Here is a 13898-nt window from a genome sequence, read left to right as displayed (position 1 = left end):
GTCTCAAATTAAAGAATTTATTTCAGTTCTCATCTTCGGCTGTAAACTTAATTAGCTCATATCTTTTCGGCCGATCGCAAGCAGTCAACATAGGCAATGCAATGTCAAGTTCTCTTTCCATATCTAAAGGAGTTCCTCAAGGGTCGATTCTCGGCCCCTTACTGTTTGTTTTGTACATCAACGATCTGCCGAAGGTATTAAAGCACAATAAAATTCAAATGTACGCTGATGATGTGCAATTGTATTTGAGCTGCCCACTTCACTCATTGAACCTATGCATACAGAACCTCAATAGTGATTTAGACCTCGTTCACGAGTGGGCAAGTAACAATGGTTTGGTCTTAAATCCAAACAAATCCCAATGTATTGCTATTTTTAAAAAACATTTTGACCTCAACGTTTATGATACAGTTTCATTGAACAGAACTGTGATACCATATGTTGATGTAGCTAAGAACCTGGGCGTACTATTTAACAGAACACTAACGTGGGATAATCATGTCTATAGCACAATTGGTTGAGTATATGCTATGCTAAGGTATTTATGGTCAACACAACACCTAACGCCGATGCCCACTAGAATGTTAATCGCGAAATCTTACTTGCTACCAACGCTGTTGTACGGTTGCGAACTCTATGCTAACAGCGATAGTCAATGCAATAAAAAACTCAACGTGCTTTATAACTAATATCATCGCCAGGTATATATATTGCAAAAAACGGTATGACCACATTTCTCAATGGGCTCGCAAGATAACTTCAGTATCACTCGACGATATGCTGAAGCTCAAGTGCCTTACAATGCTTCAGAAAATCTTATTCTCAGAGGAGCATCCGCATCTCAAAAATCGTCTTCAAATTACTCAATCGTCACGATTACAACAGCTTTTGCACCTGAAATTCAATTCTGTCATATCTGAGCGTCAGTTTTTCGTCTATACTATTCGCCTATGGAACAAATTACCCCTTAAACTCAGGGCTATTAAGGACACATTGCACTTTAAAATAGCATAGCATAGCATAGATAGTATTTTTTCTTTATTCTCTTCAATCTTACACTTTATGAATAATTTTATAAGTTTTAGATGTTAAGTTCAAGTTTTATACATTTTAATATCGTATTATATTGTAATATTCTCAGTATCTAACACTGAAATATAACCTGTGGTTGTTGTGCTAGACTACTTTAAATAAATAAATAAATGAGCGTCGGCATTTTTTCGAAAAAGACGGAAAAAGGTAAACCTAAGAAATAAAAATAGATACAAAATTTCGAAAATATAAAAAATTCATATAAGATATTGCTCCTTTTTTTAATATAAAGCTAAAAAATTAAGGGAAATTTAAAAAAAAATATTTTTAAATCAATAAAATTAAGTAAAAATTAAATTTAAAATCGAAAATAAGTTCCTTAAAATTACATAAATGCAATTAAAAATTAAAAAAAAAAAAAATAATTACTCTTAACACCAAATATATCTAAAAATAAAAAGAAAAAATTTTTTATTTTTATTAAGCTTTGTACCACGATTGTTTATTAGGAAAAATTTAAAAAGCAACAAAGTCTAAGCAGTAGAAGTTATAGCAGCTATTTCGGAGATCACCACATCTCCTCATCAGACTTCTTTTTTCTAGACTTCAGCAGGGATCGAACCTGCGTAATCGATGTGCAAAGTCAGAAGCGTTAACCACTGAGCTATGTACCCCCGTGATCCGTAAAAAAAAAACGTGATCGCGTCGGACTATCGCTGATATGGTCCAGGCGACGAAGACTAACCCTGGCATTCAGTAAGCGGTCTCAAGTCACTAATAGTGACTTTTGGTGGTGAACTTGGATTTTGAGACTATTTGGTATTCAGTACGCTGTCTCACGTCTCTAGTCTCAAAAATAAGTCACTAATTTGTCAGCTGGCTTGGAGCAGGTCACAAAAATAGAAGTATGGAGGAAAAGCTTATTTCTTTCCACTTTATTAAAAAAAACGCGAAAAAGAAGCGAGGAATCTTGTTCAACAAGAATTTTATTAGGAAATAAACCAAAATGCTCTAATATCATACAAATGTATTGAAAAAAAAAAATATTTCTTTGTTTTTAAAACATTAAAATCTAAAGATTGTTAAAAAAATAAAACTATTAAAAAAGTACTAAAAAAAAATAAAAAATCCTCTACGCCCGAGGAGGACTTGAACCCGGACCCTCTCGACCGGAAGCGTAATGCTTTGACCACTCGGCCATTGGGACTCTTCGGGCGGCGCGGCAAACGGCATACGTAAACGCTATCAGTTGACTGTCTGTGTGTGTTTTTGGTGAACTTTTTGTGACTCTCTCTTACTGTATAGCCAAATCATCTCAAGTCACAAAAATAGTCACTAATTGCTAATCTCCAATTGAGTGACTTGAGATGAGACTGAACTACTGAATCCCAGGGTAAAAATCAGTTGATAGTCGTACCAATTCGGATCAATAAATTTTTTTTCCACCAAAAAACCTCCGTGGCCTGGACTGTTAGGTCAATTCGTATCTGAGATCATAATTACAGTAATTAACAATATTTTACAGTTGAAGAATTCTTCAAAGCGCTTTTTTGATATAAGTCATAAGCTACGTGTAACCATACAAATTTTTTAGATGAAAAAATTATACATATGTATGTATATGTAATCATCGAAATTATATAATACAAGTTATAAATTAAATTGAATTGAAACAAACACAGCCCAGATGGTATTCAACCAAACTTTTGAAAGAATTCCCACGCTAAAAATACACCTGCCAGCCGTACATATATAACTGATGCTTCGCGTAAACTTTCACTGTTTTATGAAGACTGGAATTTGCCGAATTCTACCTCAAAATAAATTTTTTAGGTTTATATGTATATATGCATGTATACACACACAGCTGTACTTGTGATTATGTATGTGTGCCAACAAGTTTTATTTGCAACCAAAAATTTGTTTTGTTTTTGTTTTGGCTTAAGTGCTGCTCAACGCTTTGCCGGTCAATGAATTCTTCATAGTTGCGCTTGGTTATGCTGTCCGTCCCCAGCTTAATCGCGAAAATGTTAGTGAGCAGACAGACAGAAAAGGCAGAACTAACAGAATTGGGCCCTAGTTCGCTGCTGCATAATTTTTATAAGTGACCAGAAATTGGAAGCAGACAAATTTCTATAATTAATGTATTTCTAAAAAACTCTATGACTTACAGAGTCCAAGATATTAATTGTTTCAATACATTCTGGCCAAACAATTCTAAAAAATGGAAATTTTTAAAATTTGTTATAAAAATTTCTTGCTTTTCAGCAAGAGAGTTGGCAGTCTCCATCACTTTAGCTCACAAATGCATCCAAAACATAAACGTACTCGCCCGTATTGGCCAGCAGCGTTACTTGGCGCCTTGCTGCTGGCGCTTGCTTTTTAAAACGATGACTGCGGACGGTTGTTTCATTTTGCACGTTGCAGGATGTGGAAGATAGATATTCATAGCATTTTAGGAATGCATTACAAGTAAAATGGGTTTGGCTGCATTCATTGGGGTCAACATTAGCGCTAAAATCATTTATTAAGTTCGCTTCGCTCGTTCACTTTGTTGATGTGTTCGTTATGCGCTGAGTCAGCTGCCGGCTTGTTTGCACTGCAACTCTTCCCTTCTTCTAATGGCCGTTGCTTACCTTTGGCGGTTTGTTTATACAACAAAATTTTTGTTTACGGCTAAAGTTTTGCTTACGAAATACTTAATAAGTGAGAATTTTATTTTGTGTGCAAGCTTTTGTGCTCTAAGTGATAACCCTAATTGCTTAAATTAAGTCACAAAGTAGTTGGCGATTATGTACATTGGCAGGAGGCTAAGCGAAGTTGTTGGCACTGTAGTAACGGGAAGTTTTGGTTTGGGTTTTTCTTTTCTCTTTTTCGAGAAAATGCTAATTTGATCTTATAAAAGGATAAAAGATTGGTGTATGTAGGTATACATATAAACGTAAATATTCAAATTAAAGTTTTATTAGCGGTGGTGGTATTTATTCGCATTGAAAACAGTAAATGGAAATATTAGCAAGAATATTTATAACATTACAAATACGAGTTTATGTGAAATTGGGTTCATAAGCAGGACCTATCTTTCTCTTGGGACAAGAATTCAAATCAAAGATAAGTATGAACTGAGCTAAGCCTCCATCCGGTATAGGTTAAAGCAGATAAATCCTCATCGTTCGAGAAAAATACTTGCGGCTCGAATTTGAAGTTGTGCAATACTCCTAAAAAAGATATGAAATAGCAGTAAAATAATGCTTGGTTTCTCTACTAAGTTGCCAAGCTGAAGAAACCTATTACCTTTTTGAAAGCTAAGTTAATCCAGTTGTATAGTTTGGGATTCTTTCTTGAACTTTACTGAACATTGAGGTTATAGATAGTATGTATTTTAGGCAAGTCCGGCACATTCCGCTTTACAATTCGATCGAGAAGCATCAGCAAAATCTTTCATAGAGGACTACCTTCTAGTGCAACTCTTTTGTTGTATTTATGGTAGTGTAGCACCATTATATTCAAAGATTGTAAAGTAATGTAAGTTGAGGCTGAACCATGTGCATTGAACTTATGTTCATAGGTACTGGAACACTATAATGATAAAGTCCAAAAAACTAGCTGATAAATTGGCGAGCGTTTAATCGGACCAGAGTACGTTACAGAGCCAAATGTTGCGTGAAACTGTCAGGTACATCAAGGCTCTATTGAAAAAGATTCAAAGCAAGTAACCATTTCCTGAGAAGACCAGATAGGACAGTTGCAAAATTTCTTCTCAGACGAAACACAATCAACAACAAGCAAATAGGGACTTCCCAGCGGCACAAATACACATTACGTAATCGAATAATCGTTCAACACTTCGAAGTCGATATAACAGAATGAATGGATTACAACCCGGATTACTTTTCTATAAGCATGTCCGCTTTGTGGTTGGCGTCCTTTTGCATACTCGTTCTATTTGTAATCGGAATGTATAATGTGACCGAATACTCTTCGGGCGTTCATTGCAATACGTATTCGTTTCACACACTCATGGAATGCCTAGGTAATTACGCACATTTTGATACCTTAACTGATTTTCGCCGACAAATAGTTTATTAACTGCAATCAATTGAAAAAAGATACTTCTCCGTGAGTTCAAAATTTCGGTAATTTTCTTCGAGATTTTCGAATATCATGACGAAATAAAATAACAGGTACCTTCCTTTTTTGATAAAGAATGTAAAAAAATATATTTCACCCCAAAAAAATATTGGGGTGTAAATATTGTATGGATTGACCCATATGTATCACCAAGTGGGCGCGAGAGGAAAAGTTTTTAAGAAGGTGATAGTTTGTAAATATTTTGAAGAGGCTTAGTTTGAATACTAACAATATTCTTAAGGTGTTTAAAGAGGGATGCCACCTTTTAAAAAAGTTAAATTCAAATTATTTAATAAGCTATATAAATTATTAAAATACTAATAGCAGTCGAAGTGGCTTTGAAAAGGCTCTATTTCTCAACTATATTTAGAGGGTGTACACATGTCAAAGGATAGAGGGTTAAAAAATCTTAGTAGGAACAATTATAATGTTGTAAGAGCGCTGCCACCTGTTAAAAAAGTTACATTCAAACTATTTTGTAAATTAGATGAATTATCAAGAGATGGATATCAATCGTAATGGGTTTGAAAAGGCTTTATATCTGCCTTTATTTAGGAGGGCTGCCACGTGTTTGAAAATACGTTTGAAAAGGGATTTCCACCTGTTTGATACACAAGTTTGACATATGCAAATTTTATGAAAAATTAAAACTAAATCTCGAATGAATAAATAAATATCTCTTATTAGGCTTGCCACCTTTTCGAAAAGTCATAGTGATCTAACTAGGTATATACATATATTATACGAGAGAAAATTTTTTGTGAAGGTCATTAGATTTGCACCGTTATTTCCAATTTCAAGTATGAGAGGTGGAATAAATATCTTGGGCTTTATATATGGGTTAAGATTTTATTTTTTGATGTTGGAACTTGTTTATCGGTACTGGGTGATGTGAAATTTCGGAGATATTAAGACCTGAGTGATACCTCTCTTTACTCATAAATGGCTGCCCCGAATTTAGATGAAATATGGCACTCGGATATTTTTTACATTTTTGTAATAAAATTTTGGGCGTTTTGACGCAATACGAGTTCACTAGTTAACTACTATTCACTCACTTGCGGCTGCCACTTAACCCTACTATATATGACTGCTTTCTTGATCTCTATCAGCTAAGGTACTTTAAAGAAGTTTAGTCCTTATACTTAGTTTACAATAACTTAACATATTGCTTATTGCAGGTCTATTATATACTCTTACAGTTGTTTCATATTTTTTAGTTTATCTTTTAGAAAGAAAGTGTCGTAGAAAGAAAACATTATTTAAGAAAAGACCAAAATATTTAAAAACTCTGCTAAGAGATTTGAGGTCTTGACTGGCTTCAAACTTCTTTAACAGCCTATTGCAGTTAGATTTTTAGGACCTCTACAACTTCATTTATAATGGCAAGTGGTTCAGCAGGTTAACGCTGGGATGCGCAATAAGAGGAATGTGCTGACTTGCCACTTACGAAGGGCGCACGCAGGGACAGCTACATAGTATATCACCGAGTGAAAGTATGAAACTTTCTATCGCAACTAAAAATACATATTTACTGAAACTAGTGAATGAACTAGTAATGAAAAATAGACATGTTAGTTGCTGCAAAATGTTACTCACCCCTTCTCGTCCGCCATTTTCACCTTTTTGTCCTTTGCTGCCCATGTCACCTTTAGGTCCTGTAAGTCCAGGTCGACCCTGAAACGAAAAAATTTGCCTTTGTTAGGTGACTGACAACTTCTTAAACGTAAACAGTATTTAAACTATAACTTTAGTATAAAATTAGCTATAAAATGTCTCAGGAAGACTTTGCTTTCCTTCATTCTGTTACTAACAACATTCAATTATCAACAAAGAAAACAAATTGTTCTGAAAGTTGCCATACACACTGTCGCAAATGGCCTAGTTTTGCTACAAAATAAATGCAAAATATTTGCAAAAAAATAAAATAAAACAAAATTTTACCAAACCACTCAAAAGCAGCGCCAACGACTTTGTAGCCAACAGCAATGGAAAGTTTTCAACAAAACCAAAGAGGAGCGAAGCTTAAAAGAAACGAAATACACGAATTTGTTGCTGAAAGTACGAACGTAGTAGGTAAGGTCAAAATGAATCAAAGCCGCAGAGCAGAGGAAAATGGAACAACAAATTTCCACATAACCGCTTGGCTGCAAGAATATTTCGCAATCGAGTAGCGTGGAATTGTGCAATGGGTAGCACAAAAATACTCTGGCGGCATTGGTGGTTACAATTGTTTCAAAGTGGAGTATACTTGTTTTACTTAATACGAATATTTCGCCAGCTTGCGACTCTATTTTGCCAATGCAGCCACATTTCTTTGGGATTCAGGGTACTTTACTTAAATATAAAGTAGGAAAGTTTCAGCAAGTTGTTCAGCGTTAACAGGGCGAATGAGTAAGCATTTAAAGCCGTTCAAGAAAGCATACATAAGTGGGTATGCCATAAAATATCTGCTGTTATTCTGAAAAGTTATGGATCAATATGAAAGTAGTTCCTCTGTATGTTTAAAGGGTAGATGAAAAATAGACTCATGGTGAAGGCTCTAATGAGTTGTTACGTTTTTCGACTACAACTTGTTTTTGGTCGAAAATGGTGGTACATTTTTCTTAAAAAGGCATTGTCTTAATTTTTGTGTAAATATCTAGATTTTATCGCGAAATTGTATTTAAATGAAAATATAAAAAATCTATACTAGAAAAAAAATAAAAACGACCACTCTTAGGGCCGGTTTCTCTATCTCCGGTTAACACTAATCCCCCGGTAAACATCGTTACCGACCTTATCGACTCCCTGTTATATGCATGGAGTTAGAACGTTCATAACAATGTTTAACCGGGGAGTTAGTGTTAACCAGAGATGGAGAAACCGGCCCTTACTCTTATACCCGTAGTTGTGTATGTAACGTATACGCCCCGTAACACCATACGCACCCCTTTAACAGGTTTACTCGCACGCTTTAACGTAAAAATCACATTATTTAAAAAAAATAAATGTAATATTAGCGTGGAAGATTTTTACACAGTATTCTCTATGCGTATATTTATTACTTTCGTCATGTATATAACAATGAATGAATTTCTAGTGTGCCAATAAAAATTGTAAAAATGGAATTTTAGTTTCTCAACTAATACTAGTCATCATTCACTCAATGCAATTATTTTCGTTCGGCGGCACGCTTGTTTTATTACCCTACATCCGGTAGTTTTGAAAGAAGAACATTTTCAACGTTTAGTTTTAGCATTTTCAAGTATTCTAAATTACTATAATTAAAAACAAAATCATAACATTGCAAAAAAATAGCTACGACAGATATACCGCATACCGCCATTTTATTTTAGTTTGGTGGCACACTCTTGAAACTTCACAGATATGTTGTATTTGATGCCAACGTCCATTGCCTTTAATTTTAATAATCTGTTTGAAAACTTCCCAAAGTTATTAAAAAAAGAAAAAACAATTATGATTTTTTCGAGTGACAAAACAAGGTAATTTCGGTATTTTTTCGCCTAAATAAACATTTTAAGGTCAAAATTGTTCAAATACTTGATTTATGTTTTATTGTACTTTTTTCTGGAACTCCATTGATTGAAATATATGTAAAAATAATGCTTTAGCATTTATTTTTCTTGCAAGAGAAGGAAGTGACACTAAAAAAAACTACTCGTGAGATTTGCTCGTTTAGGCTATGCAAGGCAGTTCCGCGAGCAGCTGACTCAAGGCTCCTATAACTATTGATTGTGTTAGTATTTAATATAGTATTTTCGTGGACCGTTAACTGCAGGTAAACCATACAAAGTTGTGTCAGGAAAATATGATGTCCGTCCATGAGAGTCTTTCGTATCGAGGCAATTTCACTGAGAAGAAAATGCTGAGATGAATCCACTTCGTCATACTCTAAATACCTACGGCAATATAGGTCCGAAGCGATACTGGATCGTACCGAATGGCTTCCTTTGGACCGTGCTTGTTTACTAATTTTGCAGGAATCAAGAGATGGCATTTACCAAGCTAAGAAAGCTGCACTGACCAGCCGCGGTCGATTACCGGCCAAGAAGGCCTTCAGCAACTTTGCCTGAGAAGCGTTTTCTAAACAATGACCACCTAAAATATAATCGTACTGATATGCATTTCATGAAGTGAATAGATTTCCTTTTAAGATGGGACATGCATCTTCCGCATGGATCATGAATTAAATGATGGGCTTTTCAATAAATGGCAACTAGTAAAGCTTGCTCCCTAGGATAATGCCCAAGTGCTTGGCATATTCAGGGAGCACAAGTGAAATTTTGTTGATTGAGGGAAGCTTGGTAACTGGCACTTAACTTCTTCTAGTTACCAAGGCTAACTACGTTATTCCGTAATAAAGTGAATAAGCCTAAGTATCCAGCATAAAATCATAGAGACTACCCAGAAACTCTTCTCTGACGATGAGTGTCACGCCGTCAGCGTAGGTGATAATATTGCAGCCTCTCCTTTCTTGGTCCACTAGGACGTTGTTTACCACGGCATTCCAGTGAAAGAATAAAAAAACGCCCCATTTTTGTCCTAACTAAAGCCATTTAAGCAAATCTAGCTTTAAGCTATACTTTTTTTTATTAAATTCAACAAAAAATACATCCGCACACAAGTACGATTTCGATCAGTGGATGCTCAGAAGCTTAAGCAGCCTCAAGTTTTATTTTAGCAACAAGAAAAAAATAAGATTCAACTGCTATGAACTCGCTCAAACTATAAGAAAAAATTTATCTTTTTAAAAATGCAATATTCCATACTTTACAAAATAATCTAAACCATAAATTTCCACTTACCGAATGCCCAATATCGCCCATCGGACCTGGTTTGCCCGGCGGTCCGATCGGTCCAGCTTGGCCCGGTTTGCCGCGTCGTCCGCGCATACCCTTCTCGCCCTTATCACCCTTGGTGCCATTCATAGCCATGCCTTCGTAACCGCCAGCGAAAAAGGCCTGCCCTGGCGGTCCTTCAGGGCCGCGATCGCCTTTTGGGCCGCTCAGGCCCCGCACACCTTTTTCGCCCTTCTCCCCTTTGGAGCCAGGCAGGCCGGTCAAACCGTTCGACCCAGCTGGACCAGGCTCGCCGTTCAAACCGGGTGGACCCTCATAGCCTTGGGGGCCGCGCATTCCTGGTGGGCCAGGTGGTCCCGCTGGACATTGACACTGTCCTGCCGCTGTGCCCGCTGTGCCATTAAGAGAATTATCCGCATATATGACTTCACCAGGTGGACCCTGTGGTCCGATGGGTCCCAATTCACCAGGTAGACCGCGATCACCTTTAAGGCCGGGAGCACCAGGTGCACCTGCCATGCCTGGCACACCTGGTTGGCCTGGTTCACCTTTCTGGCCATTGGGGCCGTGTACGCCAGGATGACCCTGAAATGAGAAGAGAGGAAAATTATTAGAAATTTGTTGAAGTAAGTGCGAATAGAGTAAAAAGTACTGCTGCAAAAATATATGTGTGCAAACATTTTCATAATCATATTCTCATCTGCATGCTCATTATCGCATGAGTCAACAAGCAAACAAACAAACGACAACACAACTGTGAACCACACATGTAGACACAAGTCTAATACAAATGCAAATCGATGCTCGGATATGTGTATGGTATTGTGCTTACTTAACCTCACACGCACCCTTTTATACACACCCTCTCACACACACATGCACTCAAAACTGATTAGCAGCCCACTCAATTGACCCCTCTTGACTGGGCGAACAATAATAGCAAAAAATGCCTTACGCTGTAGCCTCTCCGCACCCAGGTGCGTAACTAAATTGCGCTGTAACCTAATTTTCAAATTCAATTTTCCACTTGCTTAAATCAAATCATCCCAAACACGCTGCTCTGGCCGGGATATAACACACGAATAAATTTATGCACAAATTGCAAAGGGTCGAAAGGGCGGCAGAGAGAGAAAGCGGCGAGGTGCAGAGTGCATGAGCGCCACAAAGAAATCGTTACACTTTCCTGGCTATATAAAGATTCATCATTCGCACACATAGGCAAAAAGCAAAAGTTTTCATATGGACCTATATATAAATATATATATGTATGTAGATATGGATATATATGTTTGTATGTACATATATGGGCCAAACAAACCCAAGCGTACCAGTCAGAGAGTATGTGTTGGTAGTTCACATATCATCCAAGGCGCCCAGATTCAAAATGAGTTGCCATAAATCCGCACACGTCTGCTGACAACTCATTTTAAAACACAAACTCTTACACCTACATAAAGTTCAGTGTATGTTAATATAAGGCATGTATGTATGTATAAACACGCATGTATTCCTATACATATGTACGTATGCCTTTGTCGGCAGTCAACTCGCTTGCTATACCATAACCTTTTAACTATGCACAGTGCGATATTTGAACAATCTAGGTGGACAAAATTATCTACATACAAAAAAAATATGTCCCGAATTCTTTTATTGACGTAGAATACGTCTTACTTTTCGATATGAAGGCTATGCTCAAATGTTGTAGTTGTAATTTTTAGAGCTTTACGAAAACGCTTATTGCACGAGAAATGAATGAAGCGATTTTAAAGAAAAGTATGGCATTTTAAAGACAAAACTCCAAACCTATCAACATATTCATTTCTGTAAGCAACCAATCCGGTTTCTGTCGCAGACACAACCGTAAATATTGGTTTATGTTGGGGTAAATTTTGAGTCTTTGAAGTGTCCTTGCAATTTATGATTTCCAGATATAACTTTAATTTTCAGGATATAGATTCTTTGGAGCAATAGAAATATTATCGTGTACAAATTTTATATAAACTCAACAAATATTGAGCACTTTAATGAAAAGGAGACAAAACGTATGTGTGTGTAGGTATTTCGGCATTTGAATAACAGATGGCGTAACATTTATGACCAAATCGCAGCGTATGTATGTTATTGATTTTGCTATCGATATTTTCGGAACTCATCGATATAATAAACCATATTTTTATCGATTTTGTTATCGTTTTTATCGATTATTTATCGATTTCGTTATCGATATTTTTATCGGTTTTGTTATCGATTTTGCTGTGGATTTTGTTATCGATATTATTATCGCTTTTGTTATCGATATTTTTCTCTTAGTGTGTACTTTCGTTTTCGACTCGGAGGTGCTCTTAACTATACATCGTATTCTATGTTTAAATTTAGCGGCTGTGTCTCCGATACAGCCCGCAGACCAAGACGAAGGCGCTGGACTGTTCCTTTTTTTACATACGTACATATGTGATACAAACATAACCCACTGTTACGAAAAAAAATGAAAAAAAAAACGGTTGACATATTAGCTATAAGATACTTAAAATATTTTCAATAAAAAAAAAAAAAAAAATAAAAATTTTTAGTGCAATTTAATTTGCTTTTTACGCATTTCGATTCTTATCCGCGTGATTTTTTTGAGGTATCCACGTGATTAGTGACCAAACATTAACAAATCACTTCATAATTTTCTTCGATAAGCGGTGTAGTTTGTACTCAATAACTTCAGATAAGGGAGTATTTCATCATCTCATAAAGTATATTTGTTGTTGTGAAAACAAGATTGATTCTAAATAGACATATAGCGTTATTCAAGAGGTAGGACCATTTGTGGTTTGTAGTTCTAAATCAAAAACATGAAAAGTTGGAACAAAAGAAACTCCAATACTTTTTCTTAAAAAAAAAATGACTTTTCCGCAGTAGGCGTAGACAAAATTACATATTTTTGTTTTTCCTATTTCCGCCAGTTCATAGCCTTCATAATCATTTTCGTAAATAAATGTTTTGCATGGGGAGGGAAAATATAGCTTTTCGAATTTCAGCAACTGAAAGTTTTGGAAAATTGGCAATAATTCGCCAATAACCAGTCTCTGAAAACGGATAGCATATCGAAAATCTGCATCCTAAATATACCCCAAAAGTATACACAAATAATTTTGTCCCCCCAGATTGTTGAAATATCACACTGTGCTATGGTGAGAGCTTATTTAGCTTCGTGTTGTATGTCTTCTGTAGCGGTGGTTGATTTGTCTATACTGGCCTACAATTTTATAAGTATGTAAGCGCACGTATTAACATAAATATATCTACATCAGACCGTACCAGAAAATAAGTTCGACATGCACCAGTCGGATCTTCAAGTATGATACATACATATATCGATAATTTTGTCTCTGGGAGAAATTTTTTTTCTCAAACTTCATTGACATTAAATAACCCGCTCTATCTAGTACTTACTTACTACTTAGATCATTAAAGTTTTGCTGTATTTTGATTACTGCAGTAGTTAGAGCTATTTTACTAGTAAAACAATTTTTTTATTGCCGAAAAATATAAAAAGGCCAAATATAGGTTCGGCCAAAAAAAAATTTTTTTTCGCAATTGTCTTCCTTGAGAAATATTTTAGACTCAATCGGGTAAGGTGATTTTTTTCTGCTTTTAAGGTGATCCGGTATAATGTACGTACATACACATGTATATATATTTTCCGCGACATTGACATCCTCGCTTGCCTCGTTGATTTTGGAGGCTACGCATCAGCGTCTAATGAATTATTAATAAACCACATAACGAAGTGCAACAACGTGGCTGCTATAGTCAACGCTATTTTTGCGCCAACGCTCCTAAGCACATCAATCCGTTGGGAGCAGCAAATATGCCAACTGAAGTTTATGTGCTTGTGACGGCGAGTACCGCAGACGATGGAACGATGAGCTGTATGAGCTT

At 36.1% G+C, this 13898-nt stretch overlaps 1 protein-coding gene across 1 annotated transcript in view; it reads right to left on the bottom strand.

Moving 5' to 3' along the window:
* LOC118746906 (collagen alpha-1(XVIII) chain) overlaps positions 1-13898 on the bottom strand; it is a gene marked incomplete at both ends in the record, with an annotated part of 818664 nt that overhangs the window by 180199 nt on the left and 624567 nt on the right. The window contains 2 exon segments of the mRNA XM_036480887.1: positions 6763-6840; positions 9972-10550. Coding sequence (XP_036336780.1) covers positions 6763-6840; positions 9972-10550 — 657 coding nt within the window.

This window comes from Rhagoletis pomonella, unplaced genomic scaffold (genome assembly GCF_013731165.1).
Source record: "Rhagoletis pomonella isolate Grant_MI unplaced genomic scaffold, Rhpom_1.0 Rhpom_scaffold_00011, whole genome shotgun sequence".
In the NCBI taxonomy this organism is placed as follows: Eukaryota; Metazoa; Arthropoda; class Insecta; order Diptera; family Tephritidae; genus Rhagoletis; species Rhagoletis pomonella.
The sequence above is the reverse complement of the archived record's forward strand: the minus strand, read 5'-3'. Positions and strand labels throughout refer to the sequence as shown.